At 40.9% G+C, this 21,426-nt stretch overlaps 1 protein-coding gene across 6 annotated transcripts in view; it reads right to left on the minus strand.

Annotated features, from left to right (window-relative positions):
- Positions 1–21,426, minus strand: part of Sumf1 (sulfatase modifying factor 1) — a 97,934-nt gene that overhangs the window by 18,910 nt on the left and 57,598 nt on the right. The window contains exon 7 of one of the 6 annotated variants that reach the window (XM_029556912.1): positions 12,744–13,391. The exons of 4 other annotated variants lie outside the window; for them this stretch is intronic. In XM_029556912.1, coding sequence (XP_029412772.1) covers positions 13,277–13,391 — 115 coding nt within the window. In that variant the 3' untranslated portion in view covers positions 12,744–13,276. Of the gene's footprint in view, positions 1–12,743; positions 13,392–21,426 lie in introns of those variants that run through there. One more of the 6 variants, XM_017803620.2, reaches the window with a different exon arrangement.

The raw sequence follows: 21,426 nt of genomic DNA on the forward strand, positions 1-21,426 counted from the left end.
CTAGAAAGGGACTGGGTTGCTCTGGGTGAGAAGGGTCAGGAAGCAGTATTGGTTCCCCAGGTGTCTGGGGCCCCAAGACTAGGAGTGGCGCAGGGCTCAAACTAGGAGTATAGAATGGCAAGGGGGATGCAAGGGTGAATGTGGCTTAGGGAGTCCCGGCACGGAGAGCTGCGCTATATACTTACCCCAAGAGGCCTGAGGATAGTAGTGGAAACAGAGCACTTTTTAAAAATAACCATGAAGATTTTAGATGGTGCCTGCTAAAAACAAGGTACGCCTAAAAGTCCTCTGTGCTAATTCTTGTGCTTTCCATCACCCCTTTGGAGGGACACTAAGAAGCAAAAATGAGGATTCACCGCTAGCAGCCCTGCCCCAGTCTAAACTCTGAAGCACTGTGCCTTGCTCTCAGTGAGAAACCAGAAGTACAGGAACTTGGGGTGCTCCTAAAGCAGGCAGGAAAGAACAGTGATGATCACTGGGAAGAGAACAAAGACTTGGAGCAGCTAAAAGGTAAGACTGTTTCTTCTAGAAAGAAGTTCTGATAAAAGAGCAATGGACATGAAAATCCTAAGGCTTCCACTGGTGGGGGGAGGGGGGCTTGCCATCAAATAAACTCTGCACAAAGCATATCTGAAGCACCCAGAGGCTCCTACAAGCCAGAACTGGGGGCGGGATGTTTTTGTTTTCCTTTGTTGTTCAGAAAGACAACTAATCACATAGCCATCTGCTCTGTTTACTGGAAAAAAAATAAAATAAAAGCCTGCACAACCCACCTTCTGTCTTGCTTTTCCCATTTCTTGTTAGCTATGATTCTGTCAAAGGCCACTGCACAAAAGTTCAAGACTACGCTCCTCGTGGAACACAGGTAGCACACTGTCTTGCAATTGCTAACTAGGTGTACAGGTTTCTTCTAAGCATTTTCAGGGGTTTTGAAACTGTCAGGAAGCCATTGGCTCTGCACTATTCCTTTGCAAGTACAGAGTATTTCCAAGACCTTGAAGCCTGGTGATACAATAACTTTACTGATTATAGCAGGCAAGCTAAAGATGAAAAAAAGTTTCATGTGAAGAGAAAGATGAGCAGCAGAGCTTTCTTCCCAGAACTTCTAGAATCTGACAGTTACTGAGTCAGAAGCTCAGTTTGAATTTTATTAATACATGAAAGCAAGGCATTCATCAAGGAGTCACTGTAGCAGAGATGGGAGCATTTATGATTATGTACCTGTACCTGTAATGACCACATCTCTTTGTTTAAAAGATCTGTATTTTTAAAAGAATTTTATTTATTCTTATTTCATGTATATATGTGTATTTTGTATGTAAATGCATCACATGCATTGTATGTGTAGTCTCCACAGAGACTAGAGGAGAGTGTAAGATCCCCTGGAACTGGAGTTACAGACGGTTATTAGCTGCCATGCTGGGAACCAAACCCAGATCCTCTAGAAGAGCAGTAAGTGAATTTAACCACTAAGTCATCTCTCCAGCCCCTTTGGATTATATAGGGGGTGGGGGGGGGGTGCGTGTAGGTTAGTGCAGTGCCTGTGGAAGCCAGAAGAGGGTGTGAGGTCACCTGGAGCTGGAGTTAAAGGTGGTTGTAAGCCACCTGATGTGGGTGCTAGAAACTAAACTTGGGTTCTCTGCAAGAGATGTTAAATGTTAACTGCTGAGCCATCTTTCCAGTCCCATGATCACCTCTCTTATGTTTCTTGCTTGGGAATTCGTACATTATGCTGCTTTGAGAGGTTCTCCACATTGGTCAAACCATGTGCTAATGACAATTCAATTCTGACTACAGTATCATAGTATATGTGCTTGGATATAAGATTAAGGGTTTGGTTTTCTGTTTTTGTTTGTTGTTGTTGTTTTAGCAAAATGTATCTAAGAACAAGGAGGCGATTTGCCAAAAGGAAGGTATGCAAACAAGAGAGCTCCCTTTCATCTCAACTCCATTGATCTAAGGTTGGCACTCATCAGGGTCGTGCAAGCACTAAGTAGAATCTTCCCATTGCTAATACAACCTTGAACCAAGGTGACTGCTTAGCTTATTGTAAATAAGATGGCTTCTACTCGAAAACAACACAACATACGATGAGGTGCAACTGCTTGAAATGCTTATCATTTTCAGAAAAAGCAAAAAAAAAAATTACTAAGAGGATGCAGTGTCTCGAACAGTGACCCTAGAACTCATGCTCACTTGGAGCCTTTAAAAGTTCCTCATTTGGGCTGACAAGACAGTTGCTCAGCAGGCGAAGGTGCCACCAAGCCTGATGATCTGAGTCCAAATCCCACAACCTACATAGTGCAAGAAGAGAAGACCGCAAATGGCCTTTGACCTTCACACAGGCACTGTGGCACAGGTGCACCCACACAGCTACACATGTACAAAATAAATAAATGTAATTCTTTTTTAAAGTTACTAATTCTATTCATATCCCTATTGACAAGGATTTTATTACCCTTTATTTTTCTGCACAAAGAACTAATTCTTTGTGTCACTGACTTTTTCCTATTGTTTCTAGCTCTTTTTCCTGAGTCCATGAGGTGAACAGACCAACCTAAAAAAAAATTCAGTTTTGATGCTCAGGGTTGAACCTATGGTCTTGGACATGCTAAAAACATCCTGACTTTTCCAAGGCAAATGCAGTGCTACAAACTTCCTTATTAGACTGCTTCCGATGTGTTCTAAGTCCTCAGACGAAAATATTTTCACTCTCCTTCAGTTTAATACTTGGGTTGGTTTACCATGAAGTTTTCCTGTGACCCAAGGAATTAGTCAGATGGGTGTTGCATGTCTGCCACGCATTTGGAGATTTTTCCTACTTCACTTTTATTAAGTTGTATTCCATTATGGTTAGAGAATATGTTCTCTATGACTTCCGTTTTTTAAAATTTGTTGAGATTCATTTTATAGTGCAGAATGTGATCTTAATACATTATCACTGAGTACTTAAAGACAGTTTTTGATGGTAGAGGGTGTGTGTGTGTGTATACACATGTATATGTGGTATATGTATTTCTATGAGTGTGTGTACATGTGCATGCATGCAGGCCAGATGTGGGTGTCTTCCTTGATTCCTCTCTACTCTATCTTTTTTGTTGCTGTTGTTTTGGTACAGGGTCTCCCTGTAGCCCCAGCTAGCCTGGAACCCACTATGTAGACCAGACTGGCCTTGATCTCACAGAGATCCATCTGCCCCTGCCTCCAAAGGGCTGGGATTAAAGGTGTGCATCACCATGCCCCACTACCATATTTTTTAAACTTGCAACTCATTGATTCAGTTAGGCTGGGTGGCCAATGAGCACCAGGGATCCATCTGTCTCCATCCCCCAGTCCTGGGGTTACAGATACAAGCTACTGTGCAAGCTGGGGCTCCAAACTCAGGTCCTCATGCTTGTGCAGCAAGCACTTTACCAGCAGAGCCATCTACCCAGCCCTGAGGATGGAGTTTTATAGCTAATCAGATAGTTAGCTGATGGTTTTGGTGAATTCTTCTACATCTGTAATAATTTAATTGAATTACACTATCAATTGCTGAGAAAAGGGTGCTAAATTATCCAAATAGAACTGTGGATTAGCCTACATCATCTTCCAGTTGGACTTTTTAGCATCTTTTTAAATTTTATTTATTTATTTTTCCTTGTACTTTTTTTCACATTTTTATTACATGTATATATATTTTTATTTTTTAGAAGAAGCATTTCATTACAGCTTTAACATACTCAATAACAGTTTCCAGAGCAAAGATACATCTCTTTCAAAAGTGGCTATAAAATTTTTAGGATCACTGTTGAATTAATACAGTTATACAATATTGAGCTCAGTGTAAACCCTGTAAGACATAAAATTGAATGAGCTTTTAACCTTTATAAAAGATCTCCATTTCATTTTAAAATATACTGTTTCTTACAGAAAGACTCATTGTTTTTGCTAATAACACTGCGATGTTGGCACATGCGTCTCTAATCTGTATGTATCTGATCATTACTAGTCATAGTCAGTTGCACTCGGATCCTTGGCACCAGTGTAAGGCTATAAAGTAATCGGGTAGATTTCAATGGTAATGTTTATCACCTCTACTAATTAACATGACGTAAATTTTTATGCTTCCTCCTCAAATATAACATTTTTTTAATTTGTTGATTTGTGTGTGTATATCACACAGAACATCCCAAACCATCTTATTCATCTATACACCCACTTCCCCAATGGCACCCTCCCATAGTCCCCCCCCCAAACTAGAGGCCTTATACTCTGTCATACCTGCTACTGTCCGCTGTGTTGTCGGCACCCCCAGCCGTTCCCCACTACTTGTCCATCTGGTGAATCTAGTCAGCCTATCTAGAGATCCATGTTTTAGGAAGATCAGCTGTTCTTCATCTAGCAGCAATCAGTTGTCAATATTCCTTTAGATAAGATTGGGGTCTGCTGTTCATTTTCCCAGTTCTATGCTGGGTTACTGTCTGGGAGTCCCTTGGGCCACCCTCGCCAACAACTCAAAAGAAGGTATCATTTTTAATGTGTCTAAGTATTTTGCCTGCATGTATGTAAGTGCACCACAGAGGCCAGAAGAGGGGTGTTGAATTCCCTGGAACTGGAGTTAAGAATGGTTCTTAGTTGCCATGTGGGTGCTTGGAACTGAACCCAGGTCCTCTGAAAGAGCAGCCAGTACTCTTTGACACTGAGCCATCTTTTAACACGATCACCTCTCCCGATTTGACTTTTTGTTCACATTTTTCAGCTATATTCACTGGCATGTACACATTTAATATTATTATGCTGTCTTTGACAGGTTGATGGTACATGCCTTTAATCCCGACACTCTGGAGGCAAAAGCCAGCAGATCTCTGTGAGATCAAGGCCAGCCTGGTCTACATATCAAGTTCCAGAGGAGCTAAGGCTACATGGAGACCTTGTATCAAAATAAAATAAAGCAAATAAACAAAAAACACCCAAAACTAATTATTACTATGTTGTTTGGTATATTACGCATGTTCTCATTAGATAGTGTCCATCCTTGGCTCTGGTGATGTTCTCTACTTGGACCTACTTTACAGACTCTTAATGCACAACTCTGCTTTCCTGTGACTGATTTTGACATAATGTTCTATCATTTTTTTCAACCTGCTTATATTATATATGATACTGCTTTCTTGTAGACAGCATAGCTGTGCTGTGTCTTATAATCCACTTTGCTAATTTGTCCTTTGATTCATTTAGAGCTCTTATACTTTTAATGTACTTTTACAATTTTACTATAATTTACACATTTAATATAACCGTTGATATGTTACAACTTATTTTTCGTCTTCTTTTTTATTGGTCTTTTTTGAGACAGGGTCTCCCTGTAGCCCCAACTGACCTGGAACTCACTATGTAGACCAAGCTGGCCTCAAACTCACAGAGATCCTCCTGCCTCTGCCTCCCGGGTGCTGGGATTAAAGGCGTGCACCACCACACACAGCTTATTTTTTGTCTTCTTATCCATGCTCTTGTTTCTGCTTCCTCTGTCTTCCTATACTTTATCAAAAAAAGCATTTAAAAAATTCCTGCTTTACTTATCACCGTGCTTTTGAGTGCCTCTCCTAGAGTATGTGTATTAGTGCATTATGTGTGTGATATATCACAAGTACATTATACACATATACTGTTTTCTAGTGTCATTTTACCAGTTCTGTTTCATCGAGTCAGAAGTGAAGGTCAATATCTTTCACCTTCACTTTAACAACAATGTTGCGGGAAATAAAATTCTTAGTTGGCAGTGTTACATTTTTCTATTTTTTTTTTTATCTTTTTTCCTTTCAGTCTTTTGATAGTGTCACCTGCTATGTCTGGTCTCCAGATGATGGGATAAGAAGTCAGCCATCAATCACACTGCTGTTGCCCTGTAGGTGATGAGTCAGTCACTGCTCTGTTGTTGCACTTAAGATTTGCTCTGTCTTTCAGCAGTGTGGTTATTATTTATCCATGTGTATTTTACTTTGCACTTATGCTGATTAAGGTTCACTGAGCTTCTTCAATCACTAAATAAGTCTTGACAAATAGTGAAAATGTCCCCTTCTTTCCTCTCTTTGGAACTCTCATGAAACACATAGTGGGATTACATGAAAGCTATAGTTGCACAGGGCTCTGCTGTATTTTTTCCAGTTCTTCCCTCTCTTCTTTGAAGGGATGCTCTTCATCTACTTTCATGGATTCTCCTATCATTTCTAGCCTACTTCTGAATCCACCTAGGTAATTTTCATTTCAGTTCATGTACTTTACAATTTTAGGAATTCCATTTGCAAGGTCTGTGTGTCTGCTACACTTTAGCTGAAAACTATTAATAATTCTATGTATATATAATATAAATATACATATATATCAAGCTCTAGATTATTTGAAGGTCTTTATTTTAATGGCATATCAGAATATAAACTACAGACTCTGCTTCCCCATAGTTTGTACCTATTGCTGTGGCTGCCCAGGCTTTTTATTTTGCAGCCTGGCTCATTGAGGTCATACCCATGCTGTACACTTTACCTTTCATTCAATGATTTAAGCAGAGATTCTGCTCAGACACGGTGGCCATAAGGCCCTTTGCCAACTAAGATGTATGGCTTGAGGAGCACCATTCAAAGTGACAGCTAATTTTTAGTTTCCCTGGCCTCTCTTTTTTTTGGGGGAGGGGTGCTCTCCTCAGTCTTCTCTACATATATTTAGTTTATCAAGTAGTTCAGAAAAGCTGATTTCATCCCTCTGGTGTCCCTCACTTCCACATCACTGTTAAATTGATGGCTGGACCACCCATTCCACATCATTGATGACACCTTGCATTTCGTGTATGTGTGTGTGTCCAAAAAAAATCTCTTTTAGTGGCAAACCCACAGGTTTTCACTGCCATCTTCCAATACCACTCAAGTCTACCATACAGCAAGTAGCTTTCAGAACTGGTTTTCACTCCCAGACCTGAACTGGAAAGGCATCATTCATTTTTGCTGACAGAGCTGAATGTTAGGAAGAGGGGAGGGGATAGGATGAGTTCAAGGTAACAATGGTATAAAGAATGTCATTCTTGCGTCTACAAAAATTTATTAGAAATAAACATTTCTTCTCTATCTGCTCTAGTGGATTTCCAGGGCTGAATTTCTTTTATGTATTAAGGAATCACTTGACTTCTTCACACTGAAATCAGGACTCAAAAACAGTAACAACAACAAACCAGGATCCCAGCAAGTACTAATTCTCAACAAGCCAATCACAGAAAAGCATTAATGCAATAATCAAGGAAAACTAAAAGCTTGACTGGATATCTGATAATACTAAGGGTTAATTGAGATTTGAGACTATCATAACATTTATATTTTGCCTTTAAACAGTCTGTGGGGGATAGGGAGTAGTTTAGCAAAAACTAAAGATACATGAAGAAGCCTTATGGAAATCCACTAATTTGCAAGCTAATTAAAACTAGAAAATATATAAAAATAAAGGAATTTGAACAAAAGTACCCTGCATGGGTGGACACTGATGCTCCCAAAAGACATAGATTATTAAACGAAAATCTCGGTGCCAAGCACAGGATACTTCCCTACAAATTGGTCAGGGAGGCCCCAGAGGCACCCAAAACAACACAGGCTTATTACCACTGCTTAGCTGCCCATTATAACTAGATGATAAGACCCTACTGCTGAAGACACCACTCACTTTGGATACAGAACATAGAGAAATCAACCTTGAATTAACCAGGAAATTCTCTCCCAGATGGCTAGCTTACATAGAGCTAGCAGACTGCTGGGGGAGAAAAATCAATGGTCTTACCCAGCATTGGGTCTGCATGCTGCAATACTGACCTCCTGGCAAGATGGGCCCATGGATGAAATAGAGGCATAATGGGTATGGGGTAACCAACCACTTTCTGATTGGCTATGAGGCCTGTTCCACAGGAGGGATTTCATGCCTGGTACTGTAACCTGGTCAAAAGCCATGACTGAGGCGATCTGGCCCTTGGGAGGAATCTACTGTTGTTTTGCTCAATGACCATGCTCTCAAACTGCATTCTAAATATTTATGTTTATAATCATAGATTTGTGCTGCTCTCAACTATGATCAGAGAAGCTTCTTTTGCAGGTGGTGGTTAAATGCAAGACTTATAACTGGTCAAAGTGCTGAGTATAAATAACTCTGAGCGTACAGCTATGGATGGGTCATTGTTTATCAAGGGTCAAGGAACTTCAACACAGAGGAGATGGAAAGAATGTAAGGGCAGATGAGAAGTGCTGTGAAATGCTGGTTTCTGGACATATGGCTACTGCATACATCAACTCAGAGTAGCTGAGGTCACCTACAGAAGATCAAGCCCATCAAAATTCCAGCTTGGATGGGGGAGGGTGTCACTTCCATAGGAGCAGCTACTGGCAGTTGATAGTGTTGAGAGAGGGAGAGTCACTCTCCTTTGGAGATGTGGCTGCGTATATATCACCCATGCCCCAGTGAATGACCACACACCCTTGTGTACATGGGCAGTACTCACTGGACTCGAGGGGTTCTTAATAACATTTTTTTAAGAAAAGAGAGAAGAGACTGGAGAGATGGCTCAACAATTACAAACACTAGCTAGCTGCTCTTACAGAGGACCTGGTTTCAGTTTCTAGTTCCAATATGGTGGCTAACATCCATCCTTAACTCCAGTTCCAGGTGGTCTGATGCCCTCTTCTGACCTTCACAGGCACTGAATGCATAAGTGTACATACATATACAGGCAAAACACTTGTACACATAACATTTATTTTTTAAAAAATCTAAAAATTTTTTACTGGCTGGGGCTGGAGAAATGATTAAGAGCGCTTGCCATTCAATCACAAGGACTGTAATTTGAAATTCTGAATCCCAGAACCCATGTCAAGTGGCTTACAAATGCCTGTAACTCCAGCTCCATGAAATTCAATGCTTTCTTTGGCCTCCCTGCATATATACTCACACAGACATACAAATAAAATTAAAATAAATCTTATTTTATTTTATTATTTTTATCTTATGTGTATGAGTGTTATGCCTGCATGTAGGTGAGTGCACCTGTGTTGTGCAATGCCCATGGAGGACCAGAAGAGGCCATCAGATCCCCTGGAACTGGAGTTACGGACAGCTGTTAGCTGCCATGTGGGTGCTGGGATTCGAACCTGGGTCTTCTGGAAGAACAGCCAGTGTTCTTAACCGGTGAGCCATCTCTCCAGCCCTAAAATAAATCTTTTAAAATGAATTAATTGCTGTTCACGAGTTACATGTCAATTCTTTTAATGAAAAAAATCAAGTGTAATAAAAACTAAAATGCTCTGGCATGTAGAATCCCCTTAAGCTTAAACATATCTTTTTTAAAAATTATTTTTATATTTATGAGTGTATTGTATGCATGCATGTCAGTGGACCCGTGTTGTTCAATGCCCACAGGGCTCCGAAGAGGGCATCAGATCTTCTGGAACTGGAGTTACAGATGGTTGTTAGCTGCCATGTGAGTGCTGGGAATTGAACTCAGGTCTTCTATAAGAGCAGCCAGTGCTCTTAACCACTGAGTCCATCTCTCCAGCCCTTAAACATATCTTTCATTGTTTACTATCTCATTCTTATTACTATAGAGCATATTACATTTTCTAAGGAGGAAAAAATAATAAGTCTACAGAAGGTGCCCACAGTCCTCACCCACTCCCCTGCAAGCAACCCCAATGAAACTTACTGTGTCACCAAAAAAGGCATGAAAGGGGAAGGGGACCAGCAGGAAAGGGAGGGACAAGACGGGACAATGGGGTGGATTGATCATTGTGGACATGTATAAAAATGTCATAATAAAATCCATTGTTGGGCATAATTACACATACTGATAAAAAAACGTTAAAAATAAATTTTAGATGGGCATGGTGGCACACACCTTTAATACCAGCACTTGGGAGGCAGAGGCAGGCAGATCTCTATGTGATCAAGGCCAGCTTGGTCTATATAGTGAGTTCCAAACCAGCTGGGGCTACAGGGAGACCCTATCTCAAAAAAATAAAAATTAAAAAAAAAATAATTAGAGGGGCTGGAGAGATGGCTCAGTGGTTAAGAGCACTGATTTGTCTTACAGAGGACCAAGGTTCAATTCCAAGCACCCACATGGCAGCTAACAACCATCTATAACTCCAGTGCCAGGGGAATCCAATGCCTTCTGACCTCCGCAGGCATTGCATGACATGGGTGCACTTACACACAAGCAGGTCTAACACTCATACACATAAAATAAAAATAGATAAAAAATTTTTTTGGAAAAATTAGAAAAAAAGAATAAGCCTGTGAAGAAAAGACCAACCACCACAATGCAGATGTCACGTGCTCAAACAGAGTATGAGACTACAGTCAGTGGTCCAAGGTGCTGACTGACAGGCCTGCAGGCACAGGCTGAGTGTGGTGTGGGCAGGAAAGACTAAGCAGTTTACAACCAATATAGATGCTTCCTTTCAACCATAAAGGGAATCAGAGCTAACAGAAAAGGCGGAAGCAATGCATTCATGCCTGGGGCAAGAACCAGTTTGTCTGAAATCAAAAAGCACTTTTGGTATCATCCCGTCTAGAGGCTCCTGGTATGAACATTTTGTCTCTAAGAAAAAAATGGGGTTCTGAAACTTTTCAAAATGTAAAAGAGTTTCAAAAGACCTCATAGATTTACCTATGGAACATCTGATAGAGCCTTATATCCCTCCTACTTTACCAATATCACTTCTCACCAGCCTCATTTTCAAGTTCCAAGACAATGCATTTCCCACATCCTCCCAGTACCACAACGATTCTCTCTACCTAATACGCCAATCCCCATTGTTCATTAAACTCCTATTTATCTTGCAAGATCCACCTCAAACATTATCTCCAAATGAGTAACATGGGCTTCAGAGTCAGAAGACCAACTTGTGTTCATACCTTGCCTCTGACACTGAATGAAATTTGGGATAGTTATGAGGCACCCATCTTCCCTTATAAAACAAGAGATAATAACGGTCCCCGCTTCACTGGCCTGGTATAGGGATTGAAGGAGATAATGCATAGGAAGCACTAAGCAAATAGTAACATCAGCCTGACATACATTTTCTGCTATTACATAGCACCGATTTAAAACTAACTTGACTTCCCAAAAGACAGTCATAAACGTAAAAATCCTGATGGCACATAACTTCAAATTCCAAACCCAGAGAGATCATTCCACCTACTTTGTCTGATGCCACACTTCCAAATGGATTCACCTAAGTTCTCACGAAATGCATGGCATGTTAATAACTCTTGTAAAATAAAGACAGGCTGTGTATACTATAATAAAATTAACATAGCTAGCATCGCAAAGTGTAGAGGAGCTTCCTACCATCCCCTCAGACTTGGGAGAATGTAAGAGTACAACCAACACAAACCTTCCATGTGCCATAGATATGGCACAGTGCACATCACTTTAAGATACAAATAGAAATCTTAAAATATTGCCTGGCTGCTACTGTCTCTCCCCTAACAGTTCAAATCATATCATACCAGAGAAGAAAACTGAAATTAATTATCTTTCAATTCAACAAGGTAAGCTACACTTTATTTTAAAAAGTATTTCTGAAAAATAGAGCAATTTTGAGACTATCTGAAAAATCTCTGAGCTCTTTCCTCATTAGTATAGTGGTGTGTAGCCCCTGTCAAAATATCCGAATCCTGAGAGGTAATTCCAGATTCCTCCCTCTCCCTCACTTACATACAACTGGTCCAATTACCTTTACCTCCTAAGCAGAGCTCTAACGATCAGCAGCTTATCAACTCCATGGCAACAAGTTATAGCTCAAGCTACCATCATTTCTCACCTGAACCAACTACAATAGCTTCCTAACAGGTCCTGCAGTCTCCAAAATGGTACCTGGTGGCAGCCCAATAAAACTAGTAGAATAAATAAAAGACTGGCATTGTGGAAGAAGCCAGTCTCTCTCTCTCTCTCTCTCCCTCTCCATATATATATATAAAATGTATGATTCCATTTACCTAAAACTGTAAAAAAGTAAAAATTCCAGCTAATCTGTAACAGAAAGAAGAGCACAATTGCATGGGCACGAGACACAAGGAAAGGTGAGGTTACAAAGCTGCACCGGGGAAGTCTGAGGTGATAGAGAAGTTCACTATTCTGACTATGGTGGTTTCATGGATGTTTATCAAATTTGATCAAAATGTACACTTCAAATATATGTACCTTACTGTATGCCAATCACACCACGATAAAGCTGGGGTTTTGTTTTCTTCTGTTTCTCATATTTTTCCCCCTTTTAATTGAATTTTTGCAACTATCACACAACATATTTTTTAAATTTCTAAATTTATTTCATACAAGTGTTTTGTCTGCATGTATGTAAGTGTACCACATATGTGTAAACACATATTTTTATCATATTTAGATCCCCTCCCCTATCTGCACCCCCCCATGCTACCTCTTGCCCAATTTCATGTACCCTTATATATAATATGTACATTATGTTTATGTTTATATATATACATACATCTCTCTATATATATATATATATATATATATATATATATATGATAATAGAGTCAAATTTATGTCCCCAAATGTCCTATGTTGTGGGTCCATCCACTGAAGCTGGTTAACCTATCCTTGAAAGAGACAGTCTCTTTCTCTCTCAGCAACCATCAGTTGCCAATAGCTCCTCAGGCAGGATTGGGGTTTCTTACCCACTTCCTCATGTCTATGCTGCAATTTTATCTGGCTTGTGCTTACGTGGGACTTGTGCATGCTGTCACCATTGCTGTTTGTTCATACGAGTAACTTCCCAAAAGCTGGGGTTTTTTAAATGCAAAGAAACAGAATATGATAAAAGCCATACCAAGCTAGAAGTCAGTAAGAAGACTAAGACAATTCCAATAAAATATAAGATCTAGAATTTGCTTCCAAAACTCCATGGATGCACCACACTATTAGGGACAAAGAGGAACAAATACAGATCCAACAAGATCAGCTATGAGTTAATAATTATTAAAGCTGAATATTAGGGCACAGGGGCTTAAAGACTATTTTTTCTACTTTTCATGTTTAGAATTTTCTATAATAAGAACATTTTTTAAGTTAAAGGACACAAAATTAGAAACCAGAATTTTAAAAAGACTATGCTTTCCAGAGTCCCCAAAATGCTAGCCATCAAAGACTTCCTTAGAAGCTTAAATGTAGAGGAATCCAGAGTCTAAAGGGCAGATTTTATTCTCCACTCTATAACCTTGAGATGTGTGCTTGTTGCTTTGAGAGCTAAGTTGGCCTTGTCTTTGGCTGGCTAAATGCTGGGCTCCTGGCACACTTGACTTCGAGGCAAGTCGTCCAGCTGGCAGATATCATGGGCTCCTGCAGACAGGGTTTCTGCAGCCTGAAATTCAGGGTAACAAAAAAATCATCTTGCTGCCTATTCCACGCTAAAGCACTAATACACCAACAGGAGTAGCATGCATGGTACCGAACCACAGGCTCTGCTCGCCTGCTCCTAGAAGGAGTCTCTGTAGTCACCTGTTCTTTTTTGTTTAGGCAAGGTCTCACTGTTACAGGCCAGTCTGGCACCACCACATCCAGTTCTACCTTTTCTCTTTAAAGAAAAGTACTCTGTTTTCAAACATTCCAGGATGTAAAATAATTGATGACTCCTAAGTGTCCTACCTGACATTTACCAAAAGTACACTGACCCTTCTCATCTTATTTGATCCTGACAATGATACAGGAAAGCAGGAAGTGCTCTGCTGATATTAAGGATGAGGAACTTGAAAGCTTGGAGACATGAAATGAATGGTGTGCCCTAGTCACACAGAAAGCAAGTGGAGAGTTCAGAGTCCAGCACTATCCTAACACAATGGCACCTGCAGACAGATCTCACCTCTGTGCCTAACCAATCAACTCTCTTGCAGTCTTCACAGAACGTCTACCCAAGGCACATGTGTGAAAAACAAAGTAAAATGTTCTAATAGCTCACTTTTACACTCACTATCAAACATGACAAAGGATTTTAAGAGCTGGTAGATAAGAGCATTACTTCAAATAAAGCTTTTGTGGTTCTGTGACATTTTATTCATTCCCCAAGAGCAGGATCCATGAAGGAGGTATGTAATTGGCTTTAGCTATTGCATGAGAAGAGAAAGGAAGGTCATGCCAAAGAAGGGTCAGAAATAGAGAGGGGAAATCAGAAAGAACAGCACATTAAATACATAGAGCAAACTAACAACCCCACAGCGTCTTCTCTGTGAAGCCACCAGCCCTGCAGCAGTGAATTACCCTGTTAGTGAAGTGAATGAAAACAGTCATTTCCTCCACCACACTTTTCTACCCACGCTGGGTTAAAAATGAAGAGGGTTTTCAAAACTGTATTCAAGTTGTTCACATCACAATGGTTCTGCATTGTCTAATAAACTACATTCATTTTATGGCCCAAGGTCCAGGGTAACAATTCTTGATTCTGGGATAACACACAAAATATAGTATTTAACATAGTAATTCTAACCACAGAGTAAGAACTATATAAGTAAATGAGGCTGATATTTGTCATGGACACACTATGCCCAAGTATTGTTGTATGCTTTCAATCTTCAAAATGACCTATTATTGGCTACTCTATTATTATTAGAAGGCAATGACACAATTTATTGCTCAAATAAAGAAATTTTTAGGAAAAGGAGGAACTATTAACAACTGTGCCCAGCACAGGCATAAACCAGGATGTGTGGCGATATGGTCATTTGCCCCATTTTTCAAATGGAGAACTAAGGAAAAGAAAACTCACACTAAATCACTTGGCCATGTACATTACACGGATGAACTTATATACAATACAGCATCATATTTTTGCAATAAATCACTCAGCTATTGCAAGTGAGGTGCATAAACTTTTTCTGTATTTCACAAATTCCTTTCAAGAAAACAAAACTCAAAGAGAAATGTAAGTGAAGAGTTCATTAAAGAGCGAGAGCGAGAGAGCGAGAGAGCGAGAGAGAGAGAGAGAGAGAGAGAGATTGAGGGAGGTCTGGCTGCTCTTTGCTCTTTGGGAGGACCTGGGCTGGGTTCCCAGTACATACATGGCACCTCACAACCATCTGTAACTCCAGTTGCAGGGGATGTAGCACCCTCTTCTGGCCTCTTTGGGCACTACATTCATGTGCTGCACATACATAATACATGCAGGCAAAACATACACATAAAATGAAATCTAAAGAGTTTTACTTTTTCAAAAAGGACATTGATTAGCTTCTATCTACCCCTTCCCTTTTATTTATTTATTTATTCATCTGGGGTGAGGGGACAGGCTCTCACCATGCAGCTCAGACTAGTCTCAAACTTGCTATATATTCCAGGCCAGCTCTGAATTTGTTATCCTTCTGTCAGGACTTCCTGAGTGCTGAGATTACAGGTTTGTGCCACCACCCCTGTCTTCCTCAGCTTTTTAATGGAGCCAGAATTTGTCCCTTCCTTAGTTTGTTTCTCTCAATGCACATCTTGAGACTTTGGGTATCTGCTTACTTCATTAGGAATAAATACACATTTAAAGTAGCAACATCTACCACTTAACAGACATCACACTTAGGGTGATACCCTTGATGTAGCACACTGGTTCAAATTCCACTGAATTTTTGTTTCTCAAAATATGAAAGCTGGGGTGATTTGAATGAGAAATTTCCTCCATAGGTTCAAATATTTGAATACTTTGCCCCCAGTTTGTTGCACCATTTGGAAGGTCGTGGCTTAATTTTAGGAGGTGTGGCCTAGCTGGAAGAAGTGTGCCACTCGGGGGTGGTAGGCTTTGAGAGCTCATAGCCTGGTCTCACTTCCAACTTGCTCTCTCTGCTTCATGTCTGTGGCTGAAGATGTGAGCTCTCAGCTTCCTGCCCCTGCCACCATGCCTGCTGCTTCCTGCCATGCCTCTCTGCTGTGATGGACTCTTATCCCTCTGGAACTGTAAACCCCAATACACTCTTCCATAGTCACTTTTGGTCCTGGTGTTTTATTACTGCAATAAAAGCAATAAAGAATAAAAGTTTCCATTTCCTATAACTGCTTGGTAATGGTTCATTGTCCTGAGGCTAAGGAGATGGACCAGACAGTAAAGCCTATGCCTTGCAAGCAGAAGAACCTGAAGTTGAGACCCAGAACTACATGAAGATGCAGAGCATGGTGGTACACACTTATAGTACCAGTGCTGGGAGGCAGAGACAGGAGGATCCCTGGAGCTCACTGGCTAGTCAGCCTCGCCTAATTGGTGATCTCTGGGCCAACAAGAGAATCTGTCTCAAAGGAGGTAGACAGCCTTCAGGAATGTGATACTCGAGGTTGTCCTCTGCCTTCCCGTGTGTGTGTGTATGTGTGTGTGTGTGTATACTCATATACTCTAAAATTTTTCATACTCTCATACGTGTAACTAGAATGGTTTCCAAAAACTTCTGAGAAAAATTACGTTCAGGAATAATAGTGGTAAGTAGAGAGCTCAAAACTTTCCTTTCATTACAAAATTAACTGTTGTTAAATGCTCACTGAACCACAATGTCAGGGAGGTAGAAAGCGTTTTGTGTACACGGGTGCTGGTAGACGAGCTATTTAAGGCAATGCTGGTATGTTTTACATTATCTCTTTCCTGAGTCCTCAGTCACAAAGTAGCTGTGCACCATTCTCTCAGAAAACTATAAAACTTGTTTCACTGCTCCATGTACCATCTGCCAAGGACACCCATTCTCCTACAACATCCACATCCTCCCTCACTCACCTTTTACCCTAGCCATGACATAACAAAAAAATAAATATTTGGTCTTTGTCCCAGGCTTCTGGCATAGACTTCTAGAATGATTAATATCTTTCTTTTGTATGCTAATGAGATGACTCAAGGCAAGTGGGGCAATGGGCAGAGAAGCTTAGAGAGCCTGCAGATGGGGCTGGGTGCCATAAAGACTGCCAGTTCTGTCCGTGCCTAGACATTTGGGCTAAACCACCAATGGCCAACAGTTCAATGTGATCAAAGAGGCTTATGTAATGAAACCTTCATAAAGGCCTCTAACAATAGAGAGCTCTTAATGTGGTAAACACATGATCAAGCTGGGAAATCACTGCACCTGGAGAGGGCTGTGCCATCCATTCCCTTGACCTATGCATATATTCTACTTGGTTCTTTCTGGGTTGTATCCTCTCTTAACAAACCAGCAATCAATAGTATAATGCTTTTCTGAGTTCTAGGATTTGTTCTAGTCAAGTATCCAACTAGAGTAAGTGGTCATGGGAACCAATGAATGTTCAGGGAGTCAGGTAGAAGTGTTACAAGCCTGGGGATCCAACAGCTAGTGTCTGGAGTCGAAACAATATTATAAGACTAAGCTCTTAATCTGTGGAGCCTATACTAATGCCAGGAGTTGATGTTAGAATGAAAATGACCCCCAGTGTGTTGGAGAACTGGTGTAAGAAAAAAAGGCCTGTATTTTTTTTAACACCACACACACTAACACACACACACACACACACACACACACACACACATACACTTTATGTCAGAAGTGTATCAGAACCAGGCTGATGACACAAGCCTATTGTCACAGCACTTAGAAGACAGAGGCAAGAGGATTAAGTTTGAGGTCAGGGTATGATACATAGCAAGGTCTAGGCCAGTCTGAATTACACAATTAGACCTACTCTCCAAATCAAAGAGGAGGAAAAGGAGAAAAGGGGAAGAAGATGAGGAGGAGGAGGAGGGGGAGGAGGAGGAGGAGGAAAAGGTTGTGGTGGCAGTGATGACAAGTGGGAAAAGATGAAACACACTAGCCTTCACCACCTCATGACAGATGACACATTTATTTCACCCTGTAGAAGGCAGGCCTCTTGACAGTGCAGACTTTGTTTTGTTCATCTCTTTATCATTAGAGCTTTCACCAGTGTCTGAGACTGTAGATGTCAATGGCCATTTCCTGACTCCAGAGAAACCACCCTATACTTAAATTTCTGTGTAATAACTGCTGGTCAGAGATCTGGAAAATAATGGGAGAAAAGGCCAGAAAGAGAAAAAGATGGAAAGAATCCTTTTATAATCTGATCTCTATAAAAGTCCAAAATAAGAAGAATTGGTCTTAACTGCAAGTAGAAAGTAACCAGATATTTGCAGAAACTCTCAGGATGAGCCAGACGGAAGGCATCCCAGGGCAGCTACTATTAGGACAGGAAATGGGACAACTGTCTAGTCTGGATTCTCCCCTCACTCTTGGCCCTGAGTTCCTACATCGTGAGATGTAAGTGCTTGCATGGGGACCTTCGGAAGTCCGTCCTTTGCTACCACTCTAGGGAAGCTCGTGGATACACCCTGAGCTGAGTTTTCCATCTCAAGTTGCTGATCTGCCTCCGGGAAACTTTCAGTTCTTGGAAAGATATGAAACGAGCAACTACAATCTTCCTCATTGGAAGATTGCCTCATTGGGGGGCTGGAGAGCTGGCTCAAAGGTTAGGAGCACTGGCTGTTCTTGTAGAGGAAAAGAGTTTGAGTCCCAGCACCTATATGGCAGCTAACAACTGTCTCTAACTCCAGTTCCAGGGGATCCAATGCCCTCTTCTGACCTCCACAGCATTGTACAACATGGGTGTACTTATACACATGTAGGCAAAACACTCACACACATAAAAATGGTTTTGAAATTGTTTTTTTAAATGCCTCATTGAAGGGAGTCAATTTTCACAATCACTCCACACAACTACCAGGTAGGAGGGGAAGAAGTGAAAGTGTAGCTCAGACCCAGAAAAATGGCTAAATGCTCCAAACCATACAGTGTCAGACACATACTTACTGTGGAAGTAACTGGTAATTTTCAACACAAGGAGGTCAAATATCTAAGTGCTGAAAATCAGTCAACCTAGACACAGAAACAGCAACGGCTAGGAGAAAATACATCACATGGATTCTGAAACAAGGAAGCCACTTTCCCCACCTACCAGGAGTAGTACACTGTATACAGTTTGTCTCCTAGCACACAGGTGGTTCTCTAGGTTCAGAAGGCTGGGGACGATACTATACACAGCACATTCCTGGTCTATCTGATCCCAGCAAGACTGGTTCTGAAGTAGAGAGAAATTGGTGTGTTTTGCTGTAAACAGTGCATACACGGTATATAGCAGCAGCATCTTAAATAAAGGCAACTTCTAGTTGAACCAAAACTAAACCACCAACATCACAGGGTACAGAATACATTTGCTAAAAGGTCAGCTCCAAATTCCATCACTTCTACTTCTCACAGTAACAGTGGAAACGGCTCCATCCTGCACACAGGTCAGCTATGGCTCTGAGCATCACTTGGAGTGAGAGAAACAATTCAGTCTTCCTAAGGATTCTCACAGCTTCATTCAACCTTCTGTGTTCTTCATGACACTTCATTAGCAAGTTAAAGGGAGAGCAAGGCAATCAGCTTACACCAAATGGTATTTTTACTTAAACATCATTTTCAAAGAACTACTCACAGATTTCCATGGTTGTACTTGGAGGTTGTGCAAGTGCTAAGTGCCCAAGAGTGCACATTCTGGCGCTTGCTTAGATGCAGTGTTTACTTCCTTTACTGAGTGTAAAGTGGAGCCTGTCCATGGGAAGAGGCTTATTTACAACCGCACGCTCCCAGATGGCATATCACTTCCCCACACCCCTAAGAAAATCCAGAATAAATCTTGTCCACAGATTAGATTTCAGAGTAAGGTGAACGCTCACAGCTTGCAAAAGCTTCATTTAAATTTTCATTTGCTTATTTCATGTCACCCTCTACATGAAACACTTTCTTTACAGTACTGCACTGAAACCTCTTGATAACCCAGAAGGAATACTACTTTTTTCTTTCTTTCTCTCTCTCTCTCTCTCTCTCTCTCTCTCTCTCTCTCTCTCTCTCCCCCCATCTCTCTCTCTCTCTCTCTCTCTCTCTCTCTCTCTTTCTTTTTTTAAAATCTTTTCAGATAGGTTCTCCCTGTAGCTCCAGTTGGCCTGGAACTCACCATATAGACCAAGCTGGCCTTAAACTCATAGAGATCTGCTTGCCTCTGCCTCTGAGTGTTGGGATTAAAAGTGTGTATCACCACACCTAGCTCTTATTTTATTCTTTTAATTATAGACACATGCAGTCAAAGGACAACCTTCAGGAGCTGGTTTTCTCCTTCCACCATATGGGTCCCAGGGATGGAACTCAGGTTATCAGGCTTGGTGGAAAGCACCTTTATTCACTGAGGCTTCTGGTCAGCCTGGAAACTACAGTTTCTTCAATGACAGCTAAAGAAGCTGACTGAGTGTATAAAAAATTCACCTCGTTATTCAATTAGTGGGTGGCTGAACTACAACTTAAAACAAGGTCCAATTCCAAAACTCCATGTTTCTATCAATCATGCTCACGTGCCTAAATTCACATGCATTTACATATGCTTACATGTGTTAGCTTGCTTTTTAAATAATCTGCAATGACCATGAAGTAAAAGAATCATGTCTGAGGATTCCTAAAGCCCAGATAAAAATGTGGCATTCGGTAGATTACTGATAAACTTAGCTAAATAGATGAAATACAGACATCCCTCGGGATCTGTAGGAGGTTGGTCCCAGGACCTTTTGAGGAACAAGCCCGAGTACATGCAAGGCCCTTATGCAAAATGGAGCTTACATGGAACCGACACATCTGCCAGTTACTTTAAATCCATCTCTGGACTTCTTATAGTATCTAATATAATATAAACACTATGAAATTGCTGTACTACATTGTTTAGGGAATGACAAGAGAAAAAAGCTGAACATTTTCAGTACAAGTTCAAGAGATGGGGGATCATAGGAGACAGGTATTATCAAGGGAGAAATGGGGAATATGGGACTACTTTAACTGGGGGGGGTCTAGGGAGGGTTAGACAGGGGTGGGGGAGAGATAAATAATGCCTAGCTAGAGTAAAAAAACCAGATGGAACTGTATTAGTCCAAAAAACTACTGAAAAATTATACATACAACATCTCTACATGAGTCTATAGCTTAAGGCTATACAACAAGAGACAGTGCCAGACAGGAGAAACCTTCCTTTGAGTTGTTGGTCAGGGTAGTCCAAGAGACTCCCAAAATTACACAGGCTATTGCCACAGCCCTTGATTGTCTCCCAGAACTTGAAGGTAAGACCCTACTGCTGAAGACAGGACATACTTCCGACACAGGATGTGGAGCATTGGAGCTGGGACTGACCTGGAAGCTCCCTCCCTCCCCTCAAGATTAGCTCTCATAGTTTTAGTGAGCACTACACAAGCTGGTAAAGGAAAACATCAATCAATGGTCCAACCCTACCTTTAATGCCTAATAATCATATCAATGACCAGCACAGCAAACTATATTGGGGCAGTAGTGGCACTTTTATATTGTGGATAATCAACAGCTACCTAATTGGACTTAAAGCCCACT

The sequence above is a fragment of the Nannospalax galili genome, unplaced genomic scaffold (assembly GCF_000622305.1).
Source record: "Nannospalax galili isolate Female #2095 unplaced genomic scaffold, S.galili_v1.0 scaffold846, whole genome shotgun sequence".
In the NCBI taxonomy this organism is placed as follows: domain Eukaryota; kingdom Metazoa; phylum Chordata; class Mammalia; order Rodentia; family Spalacidae; genus Nannospalax; species Nannospalax galili.